The sequence below is a fragment of the Anolis carolinensis genome, chromosome 1, assembly GCF_035594765.1.
Source record: "Anolis carolinensis isolate JA03-04 chromosome 1, rAnoCar3.1.pri, whole genome shotgun sequence".
Taxonomy (NCBI): Eukaryota; Metazoa; Chordata; class Lepidosauria; order Squamata; family Dactyloidae; genus Anolis; species Anolis carolinensis.
In genome coordinates, this window is record NC_085841.1 from 287,326,563 (window position 1) to 287,353,164 (window position 26,602).

Below are 26,602 nucleotides of genomic sequence, written 5' to 3' on the forward strand. Positions count from 1 at the left end.
GCTGCTCTGCTGCTGCCACCGCAAGGACACAAGGAGGGAGAGGAAGGCAAATGGAGGGGGGGGGGGAGCATATGAAATAAACTTCTTTACAAAAATTCAGAGGTGGGTGTTTTCATTCAATTGTGTTCAATGTGGTTAGCTCTGGTGGTCGTAAATTGGGTTGTATGGATGGATTTAACAATACACTTATGATTTATGACCCTCTTACGAGTTTTTGCACAACCCTATGAGTCACATAGGTGAACTTGCAGCAGCAGGAGTGGGGGGAGGGGAAGAGGAGGAACAACCATTATCCTGCCTTTTCCTCATATCAGAGCTCTGTTATGGCCAAGCATTAGTGCAGTCAGCCTCAGCATCCCCCCCCCCCCCCCCCGTATTAAGCTCAAGAAGTTGAAAATTCATCTTCTGTGTGTTCTGAACATTTTATTCAGGCAGGAACTAGGACCTGGAACCAACTGCCCCCCCCCCCCCCAAAAAAAACTTATACTGATGTTGCACACTTGAAAATGTTCATAAAAATAAAAGTGGCTTATTTTTAAAACAACAAAAAATCAAAATAAATTTTGGAAGACTGATGCCTCATGTGTTGCAGTTTAGATCAACTAACCATTTAAATCTCACATCAAGAGGAACTGGAAGTCAGTGAAGTCCTAGAAAAAGATGTTGGTCATTATAAAAAATTTGCAAAAACCTTGGGGATGCAGTCTTGATGTGCATCTCATTGAAATACAAAATGAACACTTGTGTGAGCAGGATTTCAGGTTGAAGTTTTGTTTCAGTTTTGCTAGGAAAAACTTCTTTTAAGCTATACAAAATGTTAAAATGTTGCTGTATACTTTTGCTTTAAAATTATGAAGCCATTGTGCAAGTGGCATACAAAGATGTGCTGTGCCACTGAAAGCAGGGCAGAGCTATGCAAGGTTATTTATGTCCCAAATGTCACATTGCCTGCTGTGTTGGAGATTTCTGAGTCTGTGACCTTCTTTTATCTACTCTTTGCCTGTCACTTGGGTGGGAGGACCAGGTTATGGTCTGTATCTAATTGTTACTCATAAAAAGGAAGAAAAACACTGAACCAACAGAAATTGGTATGTCAACATGTATGTACATTCCATCAAGTCAGTGAATGTAGTCTAGATCAGGGATTCCCAAACTAAGGCCCGTGGGCTGGATGTGGCCCTCCAAGGTCATTTATCTGGCCCTCATCCTCAGTTTTAGACTTAAGTTCACTCTTAAGTCTGAAATGACTGACCTGAAGGCACACAACAACAACAACAACAACAACAACCCTAATTAACTTGACTATTTCATCAGCAAGATGCAGGCCCATTGGTTGGTTGGTTTATGTTGGTTAAAATTGTTCTTATTTTTACATATTGTATTGTTCTTTCATTGTTTTTTGTGTGTTTTGTTTTTTTGCACTACAAATAAGACATGTGCCATAGGAATTTGTTCGTTTTATTTTTCAAACTATAGTCCGGCCCCCCAACACTCTGAGGGACCATGCAGAGGGCCCTCTGCTTAAAAAGTTTGAGGACCCTTGGTCTAGATCAGGAGTCCCCAAACTTTTTAAACAGGGGGCCAGTTCACGATCCTTCGGACCGTTGGAGGGCCGAACTATAGTTGGCCACCGAGCAATAATAAATAAATAAATAAATAAATAACAATAACAATAAAAAAGAGGGTTGGAAGAGACCCTTTGGGCCATTGAGTCCAATCCCCTTCTGCCTTTGTGCATCGAAAGCACAAGCAAAGCACCCCTGACAGATGACCACCCAGCGTCAATGTGAAGAAGAAGAAGAAGAAGAAGAAGAAGAAGAAGAAGAAGAAGAAGAAGAAGAAGAAGAAGAAAGAGGGTTGGAAAAGACCCCTTGGGCCATTTAGTCCAACCCCCTTCTGCCTCTGTGCACCAAAAGCACAAGCAAAGCATCCCTGATAGATGGCCACCAAGCCATAATAATAATAATAATAATAATAATAATAATAATAATAATAATAATAATAATAATAATGGTTGTAAGAGAAGAAGAGACCCCTTGGGTTATTTAGCCCAACCCCCTTCTGCCCTTGTGCCGTGGGGGCCGGATTAATGGCTTTGATGGGCTGCATCTGGCCCCCGGGCCATAGTTTGGGGACCCCTGGTCTAGATGGTGTGATCATTGGATTTATCCCCAAATAAATATCCCCAAATATTGAAAAGTTTCCTCTAAAATATGTTAGAATTACCATGAAACCATGACCAGGATCCAAAGAACTGTGGAGCCAGTTTCATTAAAAGTATTTATACATTTTTAGCACCTTTCAAAATTCAACATCATCCCAGGGTTTGGAGAGTGGTATTTATATGTGAAATATGTGAAAATGTCATCAAATACAGATTGAGTATTCCTTATCCAAAATCCTTGGGACCAGAAGGACTTCAGAATTCAAGTTTTATGAATATTTGAATACAGGTAGTCTCCAACCTATGAACAAGATAGTTTCTGTAGATTTGTTCTTAAGTTGATTTTGTATGTAAACCAGAACAATTATTATTATTATTATTATTATTATTATTATTATTATTATTATTATTATTCCCCTGCAGGGACTCGGGGCAGCTTACAAATGCAAAACAAGCATACATACAATAACATCAAATACCGAAAACGCACGAATGAAAATTAAAACATACGATAAAATCATAACCATTAATAAGACAAAGTTAAAACCCAGCAATAAAACATAAGAATGGGCTTGTCAAAAGTGCACTAAGTGAGACTTGTAAACATGGAGGAAGTTAAAAGTGCTATATGAACATGGGGGAGTTGAACCCTGAGGCTATATCAAGAAATTACCCATGCAGATGCAGCTGATCAGGGTTGCATCCATTAGTACAAGAATTTAACATTCAAGTGGGTGGTACTTATTCAAAAGCCTGTGTGAACAGCCAAATTTTCAGGCTTTTCCTAAACCCTTCCAAGGTGGCAGCTAGGCTAATTTCCCTTGAGAGTGCATTCCAGAGCCGGGGGGGCCACCACAGAGAAGGCCCTCTCCCTCATTCCCACCAACTGCGCTTGTGACAGCGGCGGAAGCGAGAGGAGGGCCTCCCCCAACAAACGAAGAGATCGTGCGGGTTTATAGGGGGAAATGCGGTCACAAAGGTACAAATGTTAAAGTGTAATTGCAGGGGTGTGTGCTACATCTACATCTATCTGTCTGTCTGTCTATCTATCTGTCTAGCTAACTGTATATAAGCTTTGCATGGCATGGGGAAGGGTTACACCGCTTTTTTTTTGCTCTTCAGAAGATTTTACCTCATTTTCTGTCCCTGTGATAATTGGATTTTGAAAAATTTGGCTTATTGTGGAAACAAGGATTATATAATCATTATATAATCAAACACCCCCGAATCCACCTAGTTACTCATAGGGAAATGTACATACAGGATTAAAGGTCTATTTTACTGATTTGCAACCACAGAGAGAAAGAGACTCTCTTTCTCTTTGGTTATCCTATGGCCATTGAAGCACTCTTTTCCTCCACTTACTTCTGGTATGAAAAAGAGCCTTTGCAGCCATGAACAATAAAATCCACCCCTTTTCTATGGTAAGTTGCACTGCCCTAATTTCTGCTTCTTGGGCAAATGGCAGCTAAAGAGTCAGATGACCAGAAGTTGCATAAACAAGATTGAGGGATGATCTGCTCTATGTTCCTGCTCATGGCAGCCCCTTTGTGAGGTGTGCTTCTGGTTTCTTCAGAAACAAAGGAGGGCGAGGGGAAATGGCACCAGTTAGAGTGTCAAAAGTGAGGAGTTGGTGCTGCTTGTGCTTGGCCGTGCTGCTTTTTGGTCTGGGCACCTTCACCAGAGTGGCTGACATGGCTGCTGAGACTTGTAGTTCAGAGATAAAGCTGCTCAACCATTGCCATGGAATCCACTTCCACTCACACAACATCCAAAATGGCTCTGATAGTCTAGAGAAGGAAGAAAAAGGGTGTGAACTCTATACATGCTTAGAGGGATCCCATGACACTCCTATCATATTGCCGCAGCTACTCATACTATCTCAGCTAGAGAAAATCTGATTGTTTGAAATGACAACAACCTACACCTTAATCCATTTCACAGATGCAAGCAAGAGTGCCAACACCACAATCTCAAAGGTGGAAGATGCTGACTCGCAATAAAATTTCAGGTTTCGGGGTTTCAGACTTCCAGATATAAAAGGCTCAATCTCATCTTCATTCTGAAAAGACATTTTCAAAGAAAGGAGCACTATTTCCCCCTCCTCACCCCCATTTTTCACTGTCAACCCAATATTGCCAATTGGTTATAATGACCAAATAAATTCTAGAGAAAATTTGCCCTTTCTGATGTTAGTAGCTGTATGGCAATATAAATGAAAAGTTGGACACAAATAAAGAACGTTTCTACAGGTTTCACATATAATATTAGCTACCTGCATTACTTATTACTTACCTATTTGTTCAGACAAACCTTTGTTCTGATGAGGTGTTTTCTACTGATGCATCTAGGGAGCTTATCAGAAAGGCCCATGGATTTGCTCGTCACCACTTGCCTTACCTTCCTCCTCATCCCATGGGGGGAAGTGTTGTTGCCCAGCTTCCCCCATTGAAGGGAAGGCAACACAGGAAGGCTCCCGTGTTGCCATGGTGGGAGCGGGGCACTGCTTCAGCTCCCTTTTCAACATGGAGCCCAGCTGGAAGTCCCTTTAGATTAAATGAAGGGCTCCGTGCCAAAAAGGGAGGTGAAACGGTGTACGGCAGGCAAATCGGCCCGCCTGATGAGGCTGTATGTTGTTGTAAATGATGTTATATTCTTCTCTTTTTTACATGTGCATTTTTATTTATTTGTCAAGATTACTGTGCATGACTTGTGTATATATTGTTAGCAAAACTGGGCATCAAATGCAGAAAGATATGCTACAACTTTACACAACAAACAAGAAAGGCGCCAATATCAGTTAGAAGGGGAAGTAGCTGTGAAGTATCTGCACAAGAATACGACGACAACTTTTGAATGCAGTTATATTGTGGAACTGGTGTTAACATTGCTACATTGTGTATGCACAGTGCTTATGCATTCCTTTCTTATATTGTGTCCATTTTTAGGCCATGAGAGAGCACTGGACTCATTTTTTTCTCTTGCACAGAAACTTGTCTGCCTCCTGTCATGTTGCATACTAACATCTTTTGAAATGGAAATAGTTTTCAAAAGCAATTTGTAATATAGTATGGAGCATTGGTGAAATGTTGTTTGAAGGGGAAAATGAAAAACTGCACTACTGTATTGCAAACTCCATCCATGAGTGTAAGCAGTTCTTTGTATCTCAATCTGGATAAAAGAGGACAATTTGGAATTAAATGTCTTACAATTTGGAATTAAACTGAATACATAGAGATAAATAAGAGAAAAGAAAATTATGTTTAGTGGCACTTACTTCTAGTATAAACCTTTTTACATAAAACCTAAAATAGAGTGTTGCAAATTGTTCCTTTTTTCCCATCAGTTTTATAAAACATGGTTGCAAGACAGACTGGGAAAACTCACAGACTGATCTCAAGAAGACCAGAGAACAAGCAATAATCTTGTCTTCAGCAGGGGAGCAAATATATTGTTTCATGAGATGAACTTTTGAGTTTTATTTTCTTTACTGGACAAAAAAAGATGTTACTAGTATGTCTAAGCAATCTATGCAAGACCAAAACAAGGAATACTTCACATCTTAAAGCAGGAATGATGAACTATTTTTGATGGGGTCTCCATTTGCCAATTGCTTGCCCATTAATATCAAGAATTTGGTCATTTCCTTTGATGCCACTAAGATCATTGCAAAAAGAAATACAGGACAAATATTTGCAAGGGACAGCTCAGGCTATCAATGTTTACATCTTTCTGATACACAAGACGAGTAATAGGGATAGGCCAAATTTGGTTTCCATGAGGTAATTATGATACACAGTCCAGAGATCTCCTTTCAACTTTACAGCATTTTAAGATGCAATCCTATACATCTACAAAAGATAATCTGAGGACCTTATCACATTGGGATATACTCCATTTTTGAGGCTCTTTGAATGATTTTGAGCGGGTCTTATCACATGACGTTTGCCCCATTCCATTAGTAATCTGTCAGAATCTGTCTGCAAAATCTCGTAGAAACAGAGTATTTGCACACAGGATTCTAATATTTGGGGGTTTTTTTATTTACTACCATTTTATACATTGCTGGGGCACTGTTTTTACATGTGCTAAGAAATCAGTATGCATTCTGTCAGTTAAAAACTTGCAAGAATAGTAGTTTGAGGCTTCCAGGTCATGTCACTTCACAATATAAGAAAAAAAATTAAAAAGTGACATAGGGTGGCATTCAAATTGATTGGGAGGAGCCAGCCTTCCATGGTGTAATGAATCAAACTGCAATGTTTTCAAAGAATTGGGTGTGATGGGGAGAGTATGCATCCTGTCAGAATACAGTATGCATCCAGTCCTAAAAAAAGGATGCATACTGATATTAATGGATTATATCCCAATGTGATAAGGTTCTGAAACAGCACAAACACACTATAAAGCACACAAACAAACAAACAAAAAAGAAAAGCATATAAAGACTGAGAAATATCTAAACCACGATGTTAAGAATTAATATGAGAATTACTGCAACACTTTTAATCTAGACCAGAGTTTCTCCAGTTGTGCTCCCCCAGGTGCTTTGAACCTAAGCTCTCACAATTCCTAACAGTTGGTAAGATGGCTGGGATTTCTGGGTGCTGAAGTCCAAAACACCTGGAGGAGTACAGTTTGAGAAACATTGAGATAGACCAGGGGTTCTCAAATGTTTTCAGCCATGGAGCCCTTTTTGATATAAACGTTTCTCATGGAGCCCCAAGAAATGTTTTTATATATTATGTTATGTTATATTAATATCAAGCATAGGCAAACTTTTTGACTAATATAAACTTAACAGTGTTTTAGTGGAAGACCTCGGGGGCCATCCAATCCAACCCCTTTCAGCCATGCAGGAAAAGTACTATCAAAGCACCCCCTGAGTGGTGGGAGGGAAATAGGGTTTTGAAAACAAGGAAAGTGAGGGGGAAAGGATCTGGGCAGCGAGGGAAGTGAGGAAAAAAGGCTTTTGTGGCAAAGGAGGATGGGAGAACAGGAAAGAGGAAGGAAATCTTGGAGGGAAGGGGGAAGGGAGGAGGAAGAGGGAGAAGGAAGAAGGAGGAGAAGGAAGGAAGTGCGGAACCCCTCAATATGCTCCATGGAGACCCAAGGGATATGGGATGAGGTGTGGTGAATAAGCTATGGCTGTAATGAATAGGGAGCTCATTTGACATGTGGTATCTGTGAATGGATAGTGGGGTAGATTAGCAAGCTTGTGGTTTCTCCCCCATTGTCTTGTAATGTTGTACAATGAATTACTGATGAGATTCTCAAAGAGTCCTCATTTGCCAAGGAAGTCACCTGACTCCTACAAGGGAGATCTAGCAATCACTCAACCAAGGTGCCAGGCCATTCTTATGGTATAGGGTCAGAACAAGAAGAGGAACACACACACACACACACACTCAGAGAGGCATTAACAGAAGCTGATGCAAGGTCATTCCCTTAGATGTCATGCCAGCTGATTCGTTTCACTCAGGAAGAAGGGATCTGTGAGACATTGTCTGGTAGGGAGGTTATTCTTTATTAATTTTCTTTTCAAAGGAACAACCATTTTAGAAAGTGTCTTCCCACCATGAGAAAATATTTGAATATCACTGTACAAAAAAAGCTATGTCTTGCCCAGAAAATTCTGTGTCCTATTGATATTCAAAGCAGCCACATACACATTTTGTGTAGGACTAAGCCCCCAAATCCAGCACTATTTGTATAGGAAAAAACTTATATTGCACATAAAACAATATTTTTGCATATTATTTCATATACAGAAAAGGTTGCTTCCTGTAAATTATAACAGTGTGTGAATTTTATACAGGATTAAGTCCCAAACTGCAAAGAGTCTTATCACTCCAGGATACTTCTTGTCTGAGTTTGCTGACACTCACAAAACATATTTTGACCATTTTGAGGAAGAATGACCAATAATAGAATCATAGACTCATACAATTGGAAAAGACAATCGGGGCCAGTGTCATGCAAGAACATGCAATCAAATGGCCATCCAGCTTGTGTTCAAAAACCTCCAAAGAAAAATACTCAACCAGACTCCAAGACAACATATTCCATTCTTTAACAGCTCTTACCATCAAGATGATTTTCCTAACACTCAGGTAGAATTTCCTTTACTGTAATTTGAATCCATTGGTCCATGTCCTAGGGTTTATCTACATTGTAGAATTAATGTAACTTGACCCCATTTTGAATATCATGCTATGTAATCCTGGGAGCTGTAGTCTAGTGAGGCATCAGCACTCTTTGGTAGAGATGGCAAAAGACATTGCAGAACTACACCTCCCATGATTATATAGTATTGAGCCATGGTTGTTAAAGAGCAATCAAATTTCTTTAAATCAACAGTCTAGATGATGACATCAGGGAGGAATTCAAAGAATATTATGAAAAACTCTACACAAAAGATCCCATAAACCCGGAGTGGATTATGGAATATTTGGGGAAACAAAATCTGGGAAAAATTACAGAGGCGCAAAGACTAAAATTAAATAAAAAAATTACGACTGATGAAATTCGCAAAGTAATTAAGAGTCTAGAAAGTAATAAGGCCCCGGGACCTGATGGTTTCATAGCTGCCTTTTATAAGATAGAGCAAGATGAAATGATTCAATTTTTACAAAAAATATTTAATCAGGCCCTTCAGGAGAAATGTATCCCAGACTCTTGGAAGGAAGCTATAATAATTATGATACCTAAGGAAAATTCGGATTTATCGGACGTACGAAATTACAGACCGATTTCCCTACTGAATACAGACTATAAAATCTTTACAAAAATTTTAGCTAACAGAATGAAAGACTTCTTAGTCGATTGGATTGGAGAAGAACAAACGGGGTTTCTACCATCCAGAAGCATCAAAGACAACGTGAGAACAATTGTAGATGCAATCGAGTACTATGAACAGAATAATCAAAAAGAAGTGGGCTTCTTAGCTTTAGATGCTGAGAAAGCCTTCGACAATCTAAATTGGAATTTCTTTAAATTATTATCACAGGAATTGGACCTAGGCTTTCAAATTCAAAATGGTATTAACAGTATTTACGAAGAACAATGGGCAAAAATCCAAATTAACGGCCAAGAAACGACTAAATTTAAAATTGATAAAGGAACCAGACAGGGGTCCCCCTATCACCCTTACTATTCATATTCGCATTGGAAGTGCTACTAAAAGCAATCAATAATGATGGAAATTTAAAAGGAATCAGGCTTGACAAACAAGATTACAAACTGCGAGCCTTCGCCGATGACTTAATTTGTATTATCGAAAATCCGAGACAGAACATACACAATTGGTTATTGAAAATTGAGGAATTTGGGAGAGTGGCGGGTCTTAAAATCAATAGGAACAAAACAAAAATTTTAACAAAAAATATGTCAAATGAAAAGCGGAAGGACTTGGGAGATGCTTCGGGATTGGAAACCCCAACTAAGATAAAATATTTAGGAATATGGATCTCATCAAAGAATAATCAACTCTTAGACCTAAACTACCTAGCCAAGTGGAAAGAAATCCAAAGGGATCTTGACAACTGGAGCAAGTTAAATGTGTCATTATTGGGCAGAATAGCTATTATTAAAATGAATGTTCTGCCCAAACTCCTATACCTGTTCCAAAATATCCCAATTATAAGGAAAGCTAATCTATTTAAAATTTGGCAAAAGGCACTTATTAAATTTTATATAGAAAAAACAGAAAGCAAGAATTAAATACAGCATAATGATTTCCCCAAAATCGCAAGGAGGATTCGGCGTTCCAGAACTTAAATTATATCACGAAGCATGTGCTCTTAATTGGATAAAAGATTGGACTAAATTAGAAAAAACAAAACTATTAAATTTGGAAGGACACGAATTGAGACGAGGGTGGCACGGGTATCTATGGTATAACAAATCCAAAATTGAAAAACAATTCGGTAATCATTTTATTAGGTCAGTACTGATTAAAACGTAGGATAAATACAAAAAACGTTTCCACACGAAAACCCCTTTATGGCTTTCACCTTTGGAAGCAAATCACCGTAGACTCTTAGGATGGATAAATTGGCCGACTTACAAAGAAATACTAAATCTACCAGTAAACAAAAAAAGACCCGCCACAATTAAAAGACTTGCAAGTGATCCAACAAATGAATAAAAATGTGTCCTGGTACCAATACCTCCAAATTAAAGAATCATACAAAAGGGATAGGGCCGAAGGCTTTGAAACAGATAAAGTTATTGGGAAAGAATCTGCCACCTGAATAAGAAAACCATTTCCATACTGTATAGTAAATTGCTAGAGTGGGAATTGGAATCAGAGGGTATAACGAACGCAATGATCCAATGGGCTAAAAATATTGGGCGCCCGATCTACTTATATGAATGGGAATCTATTTGGAGGAAAAAAATTAAATACACATACTCCACTGATATGAAAGAAAACTGGCTGAAAGTTGTGCACAGATGGTATTTAACCCCAAAAAAATTAGGTTATATGTATAAAAATACCAATAACAAATGTTGGAGATGCAAATCACAGGTTGGTTCGTATCTCCACATGTGGTGGAGCTGCAGGAAATTAGAGAGATTCTGGACAACAGTGCTAGAAGAAAGTAATAGAATCCTAAAAATTAATCTTACAAAAACACCCGAACTCCTCTTATTAGGGCTATTTGATAAATTAGATAATATAGACTCAAACACAGACAAACTATTCACCTTCTTTATTACTGCAGCGAGGATGGTGATCGCAAAACAGTGAAAAAGTGAGAAGGCCCCAACGAAGGAAGCCTGGTTGAATAAATTGATCGAAATAAAGGACATGGATAAACTTACTTTTTTGACAAGAAAGAGCAACGGAAGAGTCATGAAGACCACGAATTGGTCAACCTTTGAGGACTATCTTAGGAAAGTAACATGAGAAATTTGTAAATGGAACTGCAAAAGAATCTTGACGAAGATCGGAAGCATCCCCCCCTTCCCTAATGTGTCTTTCCTTCACACCCCCATTCAGCTGCACTTCCTCCCCCCACACCCATTCCCCCCTCCTCTTTTTTTTCTTTCCAAAATCCATCCCATTGTCATCTGTCTAGTTGTGTACACAAGAAACTTTTCAATAAAAATTATTTGAAACAACAGTCTAGATATACACTTAATCTCCACGACAGCATTCCTATTGACTGTGGTGGGCCTTGAACTCAAAGCCTTCAGGGACAAAAGCATTCCAGTTGCTCTGACCTTCTGCTCCAATCGACATTCGGTCTTATTCTGAACAACATGTCCCTCTGTCCCAGGGTCTTCAATCGGTTTATGATTTGGGGTGCTTTACAACATTGTTCATTGTCTCAGGCTTTGCATCTTCAGATGTTGATTGATTCTAGTACTAGACCTTGAACTTCTTTCAACATATGTTTTTCAAAATCCCTATTCCAATGTTTCAGCCCTACTGATAACTGCTTTTGTAGACTGACACTTGTTTGTAACTGACTCCAGCTAGCTGAGCTCTGAAGGACAAATCCATACCAGAGTGGTTTTCTGTATTGTGCTGGGGATATTACCACCACTACAACAACTAAAAGAGTAAATTTTGGATGGTTTCAAAATGTGCTGCACATGTTTAATCCCGAGTAATGAATTCTTTATTTACTCCTTATTACTCCAGATTGTGAGAAGCCCCAGTAGAGATGCTCACATAGACACATTTTTTATTGCCTATCTTGAGAATCCCCCCCTCCCCAAGTGTGCCTAAATACTGCTAAGGAGGGAGTTGGATAGAAAGCTAAATTGTCAATTTCCTTGACTCCAACAATGATAACTATGGGCCCTTCCACACAGGTCCCAAAATGCAGGGCCTGTCAGACTTTTACCTGAAGCATGCAAATGACGCCTCAGGTAAAAGCAAATTAATCAGGTAAACCCTGCTTTGTCCCAAATTAATTTGATACCCCATTAGATCCGTGCCTTCCTGAAAGGCCCAGGTCTAATGAGGTATGGGCCCTGTCAGTCCCCAGAGCCCATCGCAGAAAACAGAGGCACCCTCCCCTCTCCAACCTATTCCAAAAGCCCTTAAAATAGGTACAAACTTACGTGGCCAGTATTAGGCCTCTCTGGCAGGCCTCCTGCCACGTAAAAATGACACACAAGGAGGTGGGGGGGGGGGCAAATCACTCCTCCTCACACACACACCTTCTGGCTTGTCATTTCTACATGCTAGGAGGCCTGCCGGAGAGGTCCCTTGGCAGCCCAGTATGTTTTTACTTGTTTTAAGGGCGTTTGGGGGACTTTTGTGGTGACCCCATAGTTACCGTACTAGCATGGGGACAACCCCCCCCCCCCCCCGCCCCAGAAAAGCTCGAGTCTTTGAAAGGGTGAGAGGGAAAAACCCATGCCAAAGAGGGTTTTTAAAACCTGGTTCACTGAGGGTTTTACCCATGTCTGGAAGTATTTTATATCACTCCACCTGTCAGGCTCAGTTGGCACCATTCACCACTATTTTCAGTAGTGAGAAAAAACTGGAGCAAAATTACTGTATTTTTCCATGCAAAAATGACAAGTAAACACTATTTAGTGTATTAAAATACTCCTGAATGAGTAAATATAAGCAAAGATATTGGTATACAAAATTTAAGCAAATTTTACATTTTATCCCCCCCCCCCCACACACACACACACACCTCATAGATTCCTCCTCATAAGACATTTTTCCAGCATCCTATCTCTGAGAAACAGAATAGTAATTTGAGCACCTTTATAGGGTGATGAACCTTGCGGTCACAAATACTTTGCAAAAAAGAAAAGAAAAGAAAAGATTACAGATTACAAGAAAACTGCCCAAAAACATAATAAAGAATGAGCTTGAGTCAAACAATTCAATCTCCCTGCCTTGCTTATTAAGACATCTATTCTACTGTGTTCAAAGGGATTTGCTTCCTTCTCTTAGAATTTCTACCTAAGACCCACTCATTCCAAAGAAAGTGAAAAACCAGAAGGAAAATGGAAGACTAATATAGTGGCCTGCTAGTAGCAGGTGTTACATAATTTGTGTCATAGCACCATTCATCTCTCAATCCTCTTCGTAGAAGCATCAATAGAACAGTCATGTAAATTTATCGTGGAGGTCTCGAGTATGGAAATCACAAATAAATCATACCTTCACTGTATTTTTCTAACTGAGGAAATTTTATTGTCACCAGATGTGCACATTTCTAGTCATCTGCCTGTAAGAGAGGTTAATTTTAAGTTATACTGTCTTTTTTAAATAGGTGATGCTAGACCAGATGCTCTTAACAGAAAGGGGAAGAAAGAACCCACTTTTCATTCATTTTGGCTTTTAAAATTTTGCTGTTTAGACTACCCTGTCAACAGCAGGTTACAGTCCAATGGTAGGATATATTCCACACTTGCAGACAAAACCTGGACATTATCCAGTGGATACCCTGTTTCTTCCCATGATTTTGGATAAAAGTGTGAGGAACCAAGTCAGTCTTCTACTAGTTCTGTGTGTAGTAGATGGCATGCTGTCCTGGCCATTTCCAAACTGGGCTGTAGGCCAGCCCCTGCCCCTGGAGACAGTTATTTGTGCTGGAGGTGTGGCTTTGGAGTGGACTAAAGGGAGAACCTTGTCATTCTGGTCTTCTCCTAACCCAAAAACATTGGGCTTGGCCCATATCTTTGGCAATGCCACCACCAGCATCTCATGTTCACATTTTCTGGTTTAAAACTACTTACCTTAATATAGCCCATGGGTGGGAATCATGAGTCCTTTCGAATACTGCTACACTACAACAACCAACATCCATCACCATTGCTTACACAGTTAGGTCCCCGGGCAAATGCAATATAACAATATGTAACTCATACTTCCTGTAGACACTGGTTAGTTTCTGTTTCATAGGGCTGGGAAGGACAATTTGTAATTTGTCTGGGGGAGCTTTCAGAAATGTGGAAAAACTGAGAGGAAATGGGTTAAAATATAATGCTTCTTCTCGGATTGGTGTCCCCACCCCAACCCATACCTTGGGCTTTCCCTCGGGGGTGGGGTGGCTAGGCATTTTGGATCAAATAAAGGTTAACCTGGGATGCCATTCAGCCCCCCTCCAGCTCCCAATTTCACCCATAAACCTTACCTGGTAGCCACAGAGCCTTTCCAGAGATGGCTACCATTACCTACGTAATGGCGCCTAAAGAGATGGGAGGCCGTCTCTTGTACGTTTTGGGGCCCAAATGGGGGGTTAGGAGGGAGAGGTGCTCTCTCGCACCTTTGGGCTCCAGGAGCCCAAAAGTCTGAGATGGCTGTGTAGACTGAGCCTCAAGATCACGTGACACGGTCCCAAGAGTCAATCCACATTGGGCCAACAGCTGGTAAGATTTGGACTTTAGATTAAGAATCTTACCAGGTGTTTAATTAATGCAGACTGAACTGGTAAAATCTGGTTTACTCCACATTAATTTGCTTTTACCAAAGGCGTTATTTGGACGTCTCTGGCAAAAGCAAGACATTAAAGGCATATCTGGAAGGGCCCTGGGAAGTATTTGTTTAGTTAGCAATAAATTGCATTTTTCCACTTTTCTACCCTAACTTTTAGGACTATGGAGGAGTGATGAGTTCTCCAGTTTACCTTAGAGATTCCTATAACGGAACATGGATTGTTATTTCAAGGCCCCGGAGTATATTAGAAGCTAGCTTACATGTTGCTCACTCAAATAACAGAAAGAGGTCATTCTGTGATAAGGTGAGTTTTCAATTCCTGCCAACATTATCCCATCACATGAGTTGGAGGGATGGTACTGGTTAGCATTTTAAACTACTCAGTGACCAGATCCCTGTATTACACCATGTCAAACTTTATACAGCTCCACAAACTTTAACTAATATAAGCTATGAACATCTTTCAGCCTGTAATGTAGCTTTTGTGTCTATGTAAATGCTTGGTTGAGTTCTAAAAAGATCTTATTTTCATACCTCAAATATTATCAAAGGCTGAAACACACTATCAGTCCACATGAGATGCTATTCTGAAATAGTTGTATAAGCTAATGTATGAATGTAAATGAATAACTGGATCTATCAATCTATATAGTACTGATTAGTGATTACCCACGTGTTTATCTTAAAACAAAAAACTGTAGAACAAAGAAACCAATAACATAATGACAAACCCATTGGGACCATATTAGATCTCCATAACAAAAAGGAAGGGTGGAGGGAATTCTAACTCTAACTACTATCTCCTGAGCTCTCATTTGCTACAGAAGGCACTTATGTGAACAACCTATGGCCAATACAGTGCCATGTTAGGGCAAATATATTAGCAGACTGAATCAATTTCACATGGTACATTATTTTCAGATGTCATGGGGATGGGGATTTGCAAAACAAGATAGTTCATAATCACTGAATATGAACAAACACACATCACATTCTCTACCGCTGAGGACAACTCCCTGCACCAGATTCTATCACATGGAAAAGGTCTATAAAGAGCAGCAGCTTTTCTGTAGCATCGCAGTAATATGGAACTGCTTTGTCAGAGAAGTTTGAATAGTCAGATGTTCTTTTGCAGACAAGTGAAAACCTTTAGATCTGTTCTAGGGAAAAGGCAAGTAATACCGTATAGATTCGAATATAAGCCTAGTTTTTCAGCCCTTTTGGGGGGACTGAAAAATCCGCCCTCGGCTTATATTCAGGTCAAGCTAGAGAAAGAGGATGAGTGGCGGAGGCTGCACAGCCCCCCCCCCCCCCGATGAGTCTCATGTGCTGTGAAGGCCACTGTTCCTGTCAACCCTCCTCCTCCTCCAGCTGTCCAAGGAGGAGGAAAAGGAGGAAAAAGAGGAGAAAGGGCAGAGGCGGCACAGGGGCCACTGCCCCCATTTCTCCTCTTCTTCCTCTTCTCCCTCTAGCTGGCCATCTAGAACGAAGAGGAGGAGGAAGAGGAGAAACTGTGGCAGCAACCCATTCTCCCCTTCTTCCTCCTCCCACTTCAGCTGGCCAGCAAGGAGGAAAAGAAGGAAGAAGAGGAGAAACCGCAGCAGTAGCCTTTTCTTCTCTTCCTCCTCCCCCCCCCTTCAGCTGGACAGCAGGGAGGAAGAGAAGGAAGAAGAGGAGAAACTGAAGCAGCAAGCTGTTCTCCCTTTCCTCCTCCTCCTCCAGCTGGCCATTGCGAAGGAAGAGAAGGAATAAGAGCTTCCATTCTCCCCCCGCAATCCACCAGATGCCTGGGGTCACCTCTTCCTCCCTCTCTGCCCCCCAGAAGGGAGACCTGGAAAGCAGAGAGGGGAATGGAAGTGCGGAGGAGACACCCCCTTCCGTGATCAACCAGCCACCTCTGCACTTCAATTCCCCCCTCCTTTCCAGGTCTCTCTTCTGGGAATGGAGGAGAGGAAGAGACAGGAGCAGGGAGGAAGAGGAGGAGGAGGAGGAAGAGGGAGGAGAGCAGGCAGGTGGCATTCCAAAGCAGCCCCTTCCCAAAAGTCAAAGGATGGACCCGCCCCCGCAATTTCTCTCCCCAAGGCCCCCCTCCTCCCTCCCACCACTGTTTTTCCCACACTTTCACTGCACCCAGTCTTCCCTTTTTCTAGTTTCCCCCTTCTTATCCCAACCTTTGCTATCCCCATTCCCCAACTCCTCTCTCTCCACTTTCCATCCCAGCCTTTCCCAGTTTCCAGCCCCCTTTCCCACCTCAATCTTTCCACCTTCCCCGGTTGCCCCTTCCCTCCCCAGTCTGTCCAACTTTTCCAGCTACCTTCTTCCCATCTAATTTTCCTTCTTTTTCAAACACCCCTTCCCATTCCAAGTTTTTCTCATTTCCAGTCCTTTTTTCCCACCCCCTTCCCAAGTCAGTCTTTCCCATTTTTTCTTATTTAAATACATACAGCACTTTCCCCAAAATGTATACTGTAGTTAAAATAATCTATGGTGATAACTGGATTATTATTGTTTTTGTTGTTGTTACATTTATTATTATTACATTTATTATTTTTCTCTATTATTATAATTGTATTAATTATTTTATTCATTATTATTACATTTATTATTTTACTCTCTTATTACATTTATTTTCCTCATCATTATTATTGTATTTATTATTTTACTTTATTTATTATTACATTTATTATTTTACTCTATTGTTGTTATTAATAATATATTTATTATTTTAATCCATTTATTGTTATTACATTTACCATATTATTTTACTCTCTTATTACATTTATTTTTCTCTATTATTATTACATTTATCATTTTACTCTATTATTATTATTACATTTATTATTTTACTCTATCATTATTGTTACTATTATATTTATTATTTTACCCTATTTATTATTATTGGAAAGGATACATAAGCAAATTTACTGGTACATTGAAAAAAGTTAGAATAATGATTTAATCAGGGGGGGATAGTCTTTAAAATTACAGTTTTATGTAAATATTCAAAAACATTTAACCTACTGATGCCTCGCTTAATGTAATTTTATTGGTATCTATTTTTATTTTTGAAATTTACCAAAAGCTGCTGCCTTTCTCACCCTTGGCTTATACTTGAGTCAATAAGTTTTCCCAGTTTTTGTGGTAAAATTAGGTGCCTCGGCTTATATTTGGGTTGGCTTATACTTGAGTATATATGGTAAATTAATCTAATTTTCAGCAGTGATAAGCAGAAGACAGAATGGTTTCTCAAGAAAGGTTTATCTAAACACTTTCTTTTCTAGATTTGAGATAGGAAGCAGAAATAGGTTCATTCCAGTAGACATTTTCAAAAATACTTGCCTTTTAAAGTAATGATAGCATGCTAATCTCATAATGTCAGTGGCTTTTCATTATTTTAAGACCATTTAAAATGTTGGTTGAGTTGTTTTATTTCCAGAAGGTTGGTGATATCAATTTTACAACAAAAACACCAAAGAATCTTGTGCCATGTTAAAGACTTTTTTTAAAAAAGCTAAAGGCATGCAATGCTAAAGGCCATTTGGATTATAAAAGGTGAGGTAGAACTTTTAGAATAATCAACCAAACAATCAAACATGGTTACAGTTTTTTTATAACAAAAATAGTAATAGAAAAAAATCAACTGAAATCTTTGCCATGTTGTACCAAATAAATGTATTTAGAATTGTGTGCTAATGTTTCCCTGAGGTCAGTGGAACTACTTTCCCATTAAAGCATTGTAAATGGATTCAGTATAAGAACCAATCATTCACCAGTGAGTGAAATGCAGCTACCACTGGGGTGAAATTGTTTCTATCATTCTATGCCAGCAGCAGTATACAACACTTTAAAAGGAAAAGTGAATACTGAAATCGTGAGGGAGGCAGACAAAGTAATTACCAAAGCTGGAATTGGATCTAAGTTCCATTGGATCTTTAATGACCACAAGTGTTCAAGGCCTCCACTTTATGTCTCTTTCAAAAGATAGATGAGCATCATTCCCAAAGTGTACAAAGACTAGGCTGGCAGGGTATAGAGAAGGGCTCTTCAGAAAGATCAAATAAGGAGGGGAATTTCACTCTTTCACATACAAGCACTTCCATTTATGTTATACATTGAGATGTCTGATTCATTTAATAGATATTTCATGCTGAAAGCAATAATTCAGATGTTACACTTCTTAAATAGTGAAGAACTCTGGATATTTGACTGTTCAAGTTACTAAATAAGATACTCCATTTTCAAAAGACTGAATGATTGCTGTACTTAAAGAGCTCTCTGTTCTAGTGAAGATCAAGGTCTGGAGAAATTCCGCATCATTATAAAAAATCTTAGAAATGTCTTTGATGCTCACTTCCTGGTGATAAAGAAGTTTGTTACATTATGTTATATCAAACACTACATGAGCTGGCTAGTTTCAGAATTAGCTGTAATGATAATCAGCTTGGCTTTTATAGTAGATAATTAGCAGTTTTATTTATTTATTTTATTTATTTATTTCCATCATTTCTATGCAGCCCTTCTCACCCGAAGGGACTCAGGACGGCTCACAATCTGGCAAAATTCAATGCCATATACAGTACAAAAAATAAAACATAGGCAATTAAAACAATCAATTTAGCATAATACAATAAATACATTTAAAACAGTACAATAAAAATACTTAAACCATTCGCCCACAAAAACCTTGCACATAAACCTTAATCCAGACCGAGTCAAAGCCAACATAATTCATTCATTAAACGCTTGTTCACAAAGCCAGGTCTTCACCTTTTCCCTAAAACTCAGAAGGGATGGAGCCTGCCGGATGTCACTGGGGAGGGAAAATGGTTTTACTTAACAAGAACTTAACAAGAATTATTAGTTTTGATTTTGCCTAACCCATACAGGTGCAAAGAAGGATTTGTATTTTATGTGAATTCTCTTATAGAATTCAGCTTTTCTGTTGATGGTCATGCAACACCTGTCTTGATCAACCTTTATAATATGCCACATGGAGCCATTTAGATACATAGAATGCATTTTCTAGTATAATGTTTATATTACACTCTGAAAGGTATTTGCCTCTCCAGTTCATAGGTTTTAAAGGGTGGAATGGGATTTCAAATCTGGATGCACTTTCTTTCTTTTATATAGGTACACTGTATGTATATGTGATAATTTACCTCTCCATAATTTTGCCATATATATCCACTGGCTTCAATGACTGCCTGCTTGAGTTTGCATATGCAGTTTTACGTATATTGCACATGATGTGTGCAAATGTTTCAAATTCTAACCTGCTACTAGGGATTATGGAAGACTGACTGCTAATCATTCATATATAAAGGCTGCAATAGACTACGTGTGGCAAATTCAGTGGACAGTGAGGGAACCCCTTACCCTCCGCCCCACATCGTCTGCAGTGTCTACTTACTCACACCATCCAGAGGAATCCAGAGAAGCATAGATACTTCCTGAGGTCTCAGTTGATTCCCTGAGATTTAACAACCATAGACTTAATCTCTAACTGGTTGGGATTATGTTGACCCAACTGGGGGCCTTTAATGTGAAACCTGTTTTGCTTTTGCCAGAGGCATCCAAATGACACCTTTTAAAAGCAAATTAGTGGGGTAAACTAGGTTTTACCAATTTACTCCAAGTTAATTTAATACCTCAACAAATCCAGGCCTTACGGAAAGGCCCGGGTTTGCTAAGATACTGGGCCTGTGGGGACTGATTCCACAGTCCGGGTGTCAGTTCCCACAGCCATCTCACTTCTTCGGGCTTTGAAAAGCCCAGAGGAGTGGGATGGTGCCCACCCCTTCCTCTTCAGCCCCCATTTGGGCCCCAAAACTTACCAGAGAGGCTTGTTGTGGGAAGTGCACTTCTCTCCCTACAGTCCTGCTGGCATGAGAAAATGGTGCATCAGAATGTGGGTGAGATTACCCTCCTCCTCCCCCTCCTGACATGTGATTTTTTTTCGCACCTGGAGGACTGTAGGGAGAAGACTGTGCTATCAAAAAGCCTCTTTGGTATGTTTTGGGGCTCAAATGGGTGGCTTCGGGGTGGATTCATGTCATCCCGATTTGACTCTGGATTACATGTAGCCCCCCCTCCCCCCATGGCAGGGAAAGCCCGAGTTTTGGGTTGGGGGTGGGGACTAGAGCCCATGCAGAAGCAGATTGTTTAAACCCATTTCTACACGGGTTTTGGCTATGTCTAGAAGCAGCCCCCACAAAAAGCCCCAGGAGAATAGGAAAATAGCCATTTGATATAGGTTTGATGACATGTCTGAGAAACTGGCAACAGTGTGTGTTTTCCTTCAAAGCATGTGCACCCCTTCAAAACAACCGTATATAGATATGACTTAAAATATAGGTTCATGTCTACTGTGAGTTGCTTTTTGTGTGGAGCTGTATAGCAGACTGTTGCCATATAAAAGATGTATCTGCATGAAATACCTATGTGTAGCTTTGTAAAGAATAACATAGGAAAGAAGATGTTTCTGATTTTAAAAATGTAAGGTTATCTCAACTGCTGTGCAGAAAGACAAGCCTACAGCTGAGATGCAATGTTCCATTAATTCAGGTCTAAATTGCAAAGGCCACCACTGGTAGTAAATTCTTTTTAACAGCATGCTGCATTATGCATTCACACGATTGACTTAAACCTCTACTATCATCTTCACTTTGCATCCCACACAGGCTACCAACATAAATCTTGTGCATTCAACAGCCACTATATTTGAATTGAGTCTAATATCATTATTTCTCTTAGGGTGCATGATGAATTATGCATAATTCATTCTCAAAAATAAAGGCACTTGCTTTTGATGATCATTTTTAACTGCTAGAAGCTTATCTTGCTTTCTTCTGGGTGCTACAACAGATTTAAGTCATTACAAACTGAGCCAATAGAACATCTTCCATTCTTGGAAATAATGCATAAAGGATTGTCCTATGTCAATGTACAGAACATCATTGAGTTCAGCACAGTGAACAGATGTCACTGAAATGTAATAGTCTCACTACAGCTATACATCCACTCATGATGCATTCTGTAGAACAATGGATGATTATATACAATTTAGCCATGATTTACTGTAGAGCTGAACACCATTTACTTTTTCCCAATAATTATACCACAGCTGGTCACTGAGAATACGTTAGCATGTGTTAGTCATCTATTCTTAACTTTACACAAAGCCAACAGATTTCACCTGAGCTGTACTGTGAAAACAAATCATAGTGGAAAGAAAAGTACCCTTAATTCTGATCTGCGTTCTTTGATCACCCAAGCCAAAGGCAGTCATCTGAACAACAGAAATGAAGAAAGACAAAATAATGTTTTTAGGAAGATCAGTAAACTGAAATTCCTATTTGTCCCTTGGAATCATTCCAGAGAATTGCTTCAGACTGACATCCGTACAATTGAAACTTGATTAACATGAACTATCTGCTGAGGAAATGCCACAAAAGCCCAATGTGTGTTCACAATCAAATCAAAAGTGAGCTCTCTTGACTTTCAAGGGTCCATCCCTATTCTCAATCAATGATATAAAATACGGTTGTTCTGCTGTCATATGTCACTGCAAAAAGGCTCTTATCATTATAGCCAATAGTATTATGCACAGGTAGCACATAATACTCAAGAGTATAGCAACTGCTTTGGGAGACACTGATTGGGCAATCAGACAACGTGGCCAACCCAGCAAAGTTGGTGGCAGAGGATCATCACTTCAGTGCTAGTGGTCTTTGCTTCTTCCAGAAAGCTGACAGAATGCAGAAAACAGAATGTTGGTGGACAGGAAAAGAGATTTAAAAATGGCCTTAAAGCCAACCTTAAGAACTGTGACATAGACATTGAGAACTAGAAAGTGCTGACCCTTGAGCATTCTAATTGGAGGTCAGCTGTTACCAGCAGTGCTGTGGAATTCAAAGAGGCACAAATGGAGTGCAAAAGGGAGAAATGTGTCAAGAGAAAGGTGTGTCAAGACAACCCTTGTTAGGACCACCTTCCATCTGGAAATAGATATCCTCACTGTGAAAGAATAGGTCTTTACAGTCACCTACGGACTCAACACCAAGACCTACAATTGGAAGGCAATCATACTCAGCCATTAGTGATAGCCTATGATGATAATGATGATGATGATAATTTTATACATAATATTTTAATTCATTTATGTACATCATCAGAAAATGATGTGTCGCTATCTCAGCTGCCCATGTGGCTGAATTTGGAGCATTTTGGATTTCAGAATTCCTGATAAGGAATAGTCAACCTGTACATTTTTAAAGAACAGTAGTAACTCAGCCTTCCCTTTTTTGGCCTCTCTGCAGGAGAATACAAATAGGAATATAGGATCTGATAATCAAAAAACAAATAAAAGTCAGGAATTATTGCTGTTTATCAGTTTTGCAAGTCAGATTCTATATTCCTCTTTCCTGACTTTGTTTCTATTAGGTGTACACAAAAACCTACAGTAATCAGTATATATAGATTTGTAGCATTGAAGCAGAAATGATGTGAAAATCCATTAGGCAACAGTAGAACAGAAAACAGATGCATTTCAACACTATTTTCATTAGTAGGCTAGGCAATATTAAAGTCCGTCTTAAAGTCTAATTCTTTCCACCTGTCTAAGCCAAACATCAATGTAGAAATCCTTACATAATAAAAACACAAATAATTCTTCTGTTCACCAACTTCAATGCTACAAATATGAGTATTCAGCAATATTTATTTAATATATTCAGATTATTGACTGTGTGATTGACTTTTAATTTTATGCCATATGTTTATGCATACTTTTGCTTATTGTTATCTGCATTTACATATGTGGGAACACAAGAATTTTTCTTCAGACATTTTGAGGAATGCTACCATGGTCTTCCTGTTGATGATATGTGGGTTTGAGCTGCACATTTTTCAGTCTTTAGTTCATACAGCTAATTTCTTTTACCATCGCCTTCTGACTTTAGGATGATTCTGCAATGTTTGCATTTGCTTTGGATATTGGTTGTAGGAGTAGGCTCATTAAGACACGATATTTTGTGGCAGCAGGATTGTTTTGGGGCAGTGCTTGCTTGTTATGAATATTTGTCATGTTACTTAATTAAGGTTTCCCTGATTACTGATACTTTACATTTTATCTACTGAAGATATTGCTATTACAGACAAATATTGTTGTACTTTATTCAATTAGGTTGTTGTATGAATAAGATGCTGTTGTGTAATCCTAATTAAAATCTTGTTAGAAAAATCTAATTTCTCTCAATGATGCTCCTGTGATTGCTGCTCTGTAACTATTCACAATATTTATGGGTGCTGTGATTGTTGATATTTGCTATGTACTTTTCCAGTTGTTACTCAGAAATAGTTAAGAATAATGCTTCTCAGGCTTTTTGATGTCAGGGAGATACTGCTTTTTTCCAGTGTGTCAGAGACCAGACCCATTTGTGCCTATTAGCTATTTCTTTGTTTTGAAGCTCACCAGAAGCCAGCTAGTAACCAGTCTAAGGAGGTACCACTTTGATAGCATTCATCTAGAATATTTAAGCACAGCTTTTATAAAAGAAACACAAGACAAATATACAATGGTGGTCATATAATACTTACTGTTGTTTTGTTAAAGGCCTTCAATTCTAAAAGCTTATCTAAATAAAAATAGTTTTTGCCTGCTGATGGAAGGACAGCAAGGAAAGGGGTCATTTTAGTCTTCCTGGGGAGAGTTCTAAAGTCTCAGGATAGCCACTGAAAAAAGGCCTTCCACTAACTCTACCCATGAAGGTAGTGGGATTCAGAGAAAGTCCCTCCTGTGGAACTCAGTCCAGGCAGGCTTATGTGGTAAAGGATACATCCTCTCCTGAAGCCACTTGAGCACTCCAAATTCTTTCTTTCCAGAACTAGGAGATGCTCCAAAATATGCTTCCAGTGCCATAGAGAGCTATAGGGAAGAAAATCCTGCTGGTATCATGATGAATTTAATATCTGATCAATGCTGGTCCTTGTAGAATTTGCATACAATTCTGTGAGCTTGTGCATATGCTGTGTATCCCCAGGTGCATCTAATTTTGGTTTTTGATCAAGCATACACAAAGGCTGTGCACATCCAACTGCCTCCACTTAAGCATTTATATATTTATGCATCTCCACCTCTCCAAATGAATACTTCGCATACAGAATTGGAAATATAAAGGACATGGATATCTGTACTATAGGAACCACCCATGTGAAACAATTATTGTCTTTGTTGGAAATCAAACCTAGAAGATTATTACTACACTTTGTTAGTCATTGAAATCCTTCCTAGTTTTACTGTGCAACAACTTGTTGTGTAATAACAAAAATGGAATGGACATCTTCATGTAAATAGTATAGATAATGAATAGCAACAATCTGTATATAAAAATAAATCAGTGATAGCCATTCAGAATGTTACCTTTCTCACAATGACTTCCTGTGAATCCAGAAGGACAGGCACACTTGTTAGGGGCTATGCATGACCCACCATAACGACATCCTTCTTCACAAAATGCTGAAATACAAAACAAATTCAAAACATTGATTTTATATATGTGTGTAATTGTGCCATAAAAACTTTAGTACTTCTATGTAATTGTGAAATAATAAAAATAAACAAATTCCATACTCCAAAAAGAGCAAAAATGATTTATTGTAGGGAAGTTAAGTACTGTAAAAAGAAATAGAAAGCCTAAAGAAAAAGTGTCAACAAAATGTTAATGAAGATTTGGCATGGACAAAGATAGAAAGTAGAGCATATACACACAGTACAGTAGATTTTGGAACTAAGCCCAGCTACAGTAAGCCCCAAGATATATTTTCAAGCAAATACTATGAGTAACTTTCAGAAGTTACTCATGTGGCTGAACAGCAGTGAGCTTGTTGAAAGAATTGTGGTAAGCTTTATGTTTCATTTTAATGACTTAAGAGGCAGAGTCAATTGCAATCCCTGATCTTCTGTGTAGCAATTAATTAGTAGAACATATCATCCAACTGTCTTACTTTGGCAGGGACAGTCCTGATTCATCTTCTATCATCCCACTTTTTAACTGCTTTTAAAATTTATCTCGCCTCCCCAGTCTCTTAGTCCCTGACTTCATTCAATTATTTCAATGCAAGAGAGAAGAAGGGACAGAATCTCACCCTTCCCAGTAGAGTCAGAAAAAAGTAAACTGCTTGGAGGCAAATGTCAATTGTAAGATTTATGAATTGGAATGGTGTTATCAGACGTAGAAGTGTGGTCATATAATACCATTTAAAGGGAGTAGAATAATAAGAGATAAAACCATGAGATAGTGAGTGTGAGGTTTGTAGAATTGTTTCCTTGTCTGTGTGTCCATTTCTTAATGTAGTTTGTGTGATTATGTCAACGTAGATGTGTGTTCTGCTGTGTGTTTCTGATTTAGGTTCTGTAAATTATTGTAGCAGCTAGTTAGTTAGCTGCATAGCTTTAGTATTGTATAAGGAAAATTCTGCTTTTTTTGTATTGTTATTTCTTTTTTCTTTACTATGTTTTCTTCATAAAAATATTTTAAAAGGGGGAAAAACAAACTACTGTGGTATTTCCTAGCTTGTATGGGTATTGTTTTAAATAGATTTTGCTAGCTTGATTATCATTTGATATTGCTTATCCACATATGTTCCAGTTTTATCTGTGAAATGTTGGGAGAACTGATAGAAATAACCAAAGAAACTACACATTGTGGACCACAATTGAGCAAACTGAAAGATTAACTCCCTAGATGGATATGACATTAATAAATGATATGTCTTTCTACTCACCCTGGCTTTAGGCGACATCTTTCCTCCTGCCTTTTCTCCTAACAACCATAATTTAAACTAAATTTGTCACCATATCATCATACTCAAACGGTTTTCATTTCTATGGTTATTCACACATACAGTCTGCCTATAAAGTTCTGTTCTTAGACACTTCACTTGCATCTGAGGAAATATGGTCTATAATCTGCTTTTACTCTCTTTTGTGGAGAGTATATATATATTAACCATAT

The 26,602-nt window shown here is 38.9% G+C and overlaps 1 protein-coding gene across 8 annotated transcripts in view; it reads right to left on the reverse strand.

Moving 5' to 3' along the window:
* nell1 (neural EGFL like 1) overlaps positions 1-26,602 on the reverse strand; it is a 697,019-nt gene that overhangs the window by 113,111 nt on the left and 557,306 nt on the right. For all 8 annotated transcript variants that reach the window (XM_062967797.1, XM_062967796.1, XM_062967794.1 and 5 more), the window contains one exon: positions 25,009-25,104. In XM_062967797.1, coding sequence (XP_062823867.1) covers positions 25,009-25,104 — 96 coding nt within the window. The remainder of the gene's footprint in view (positions 1-25,008; positions 25,105-26,602) is intronic.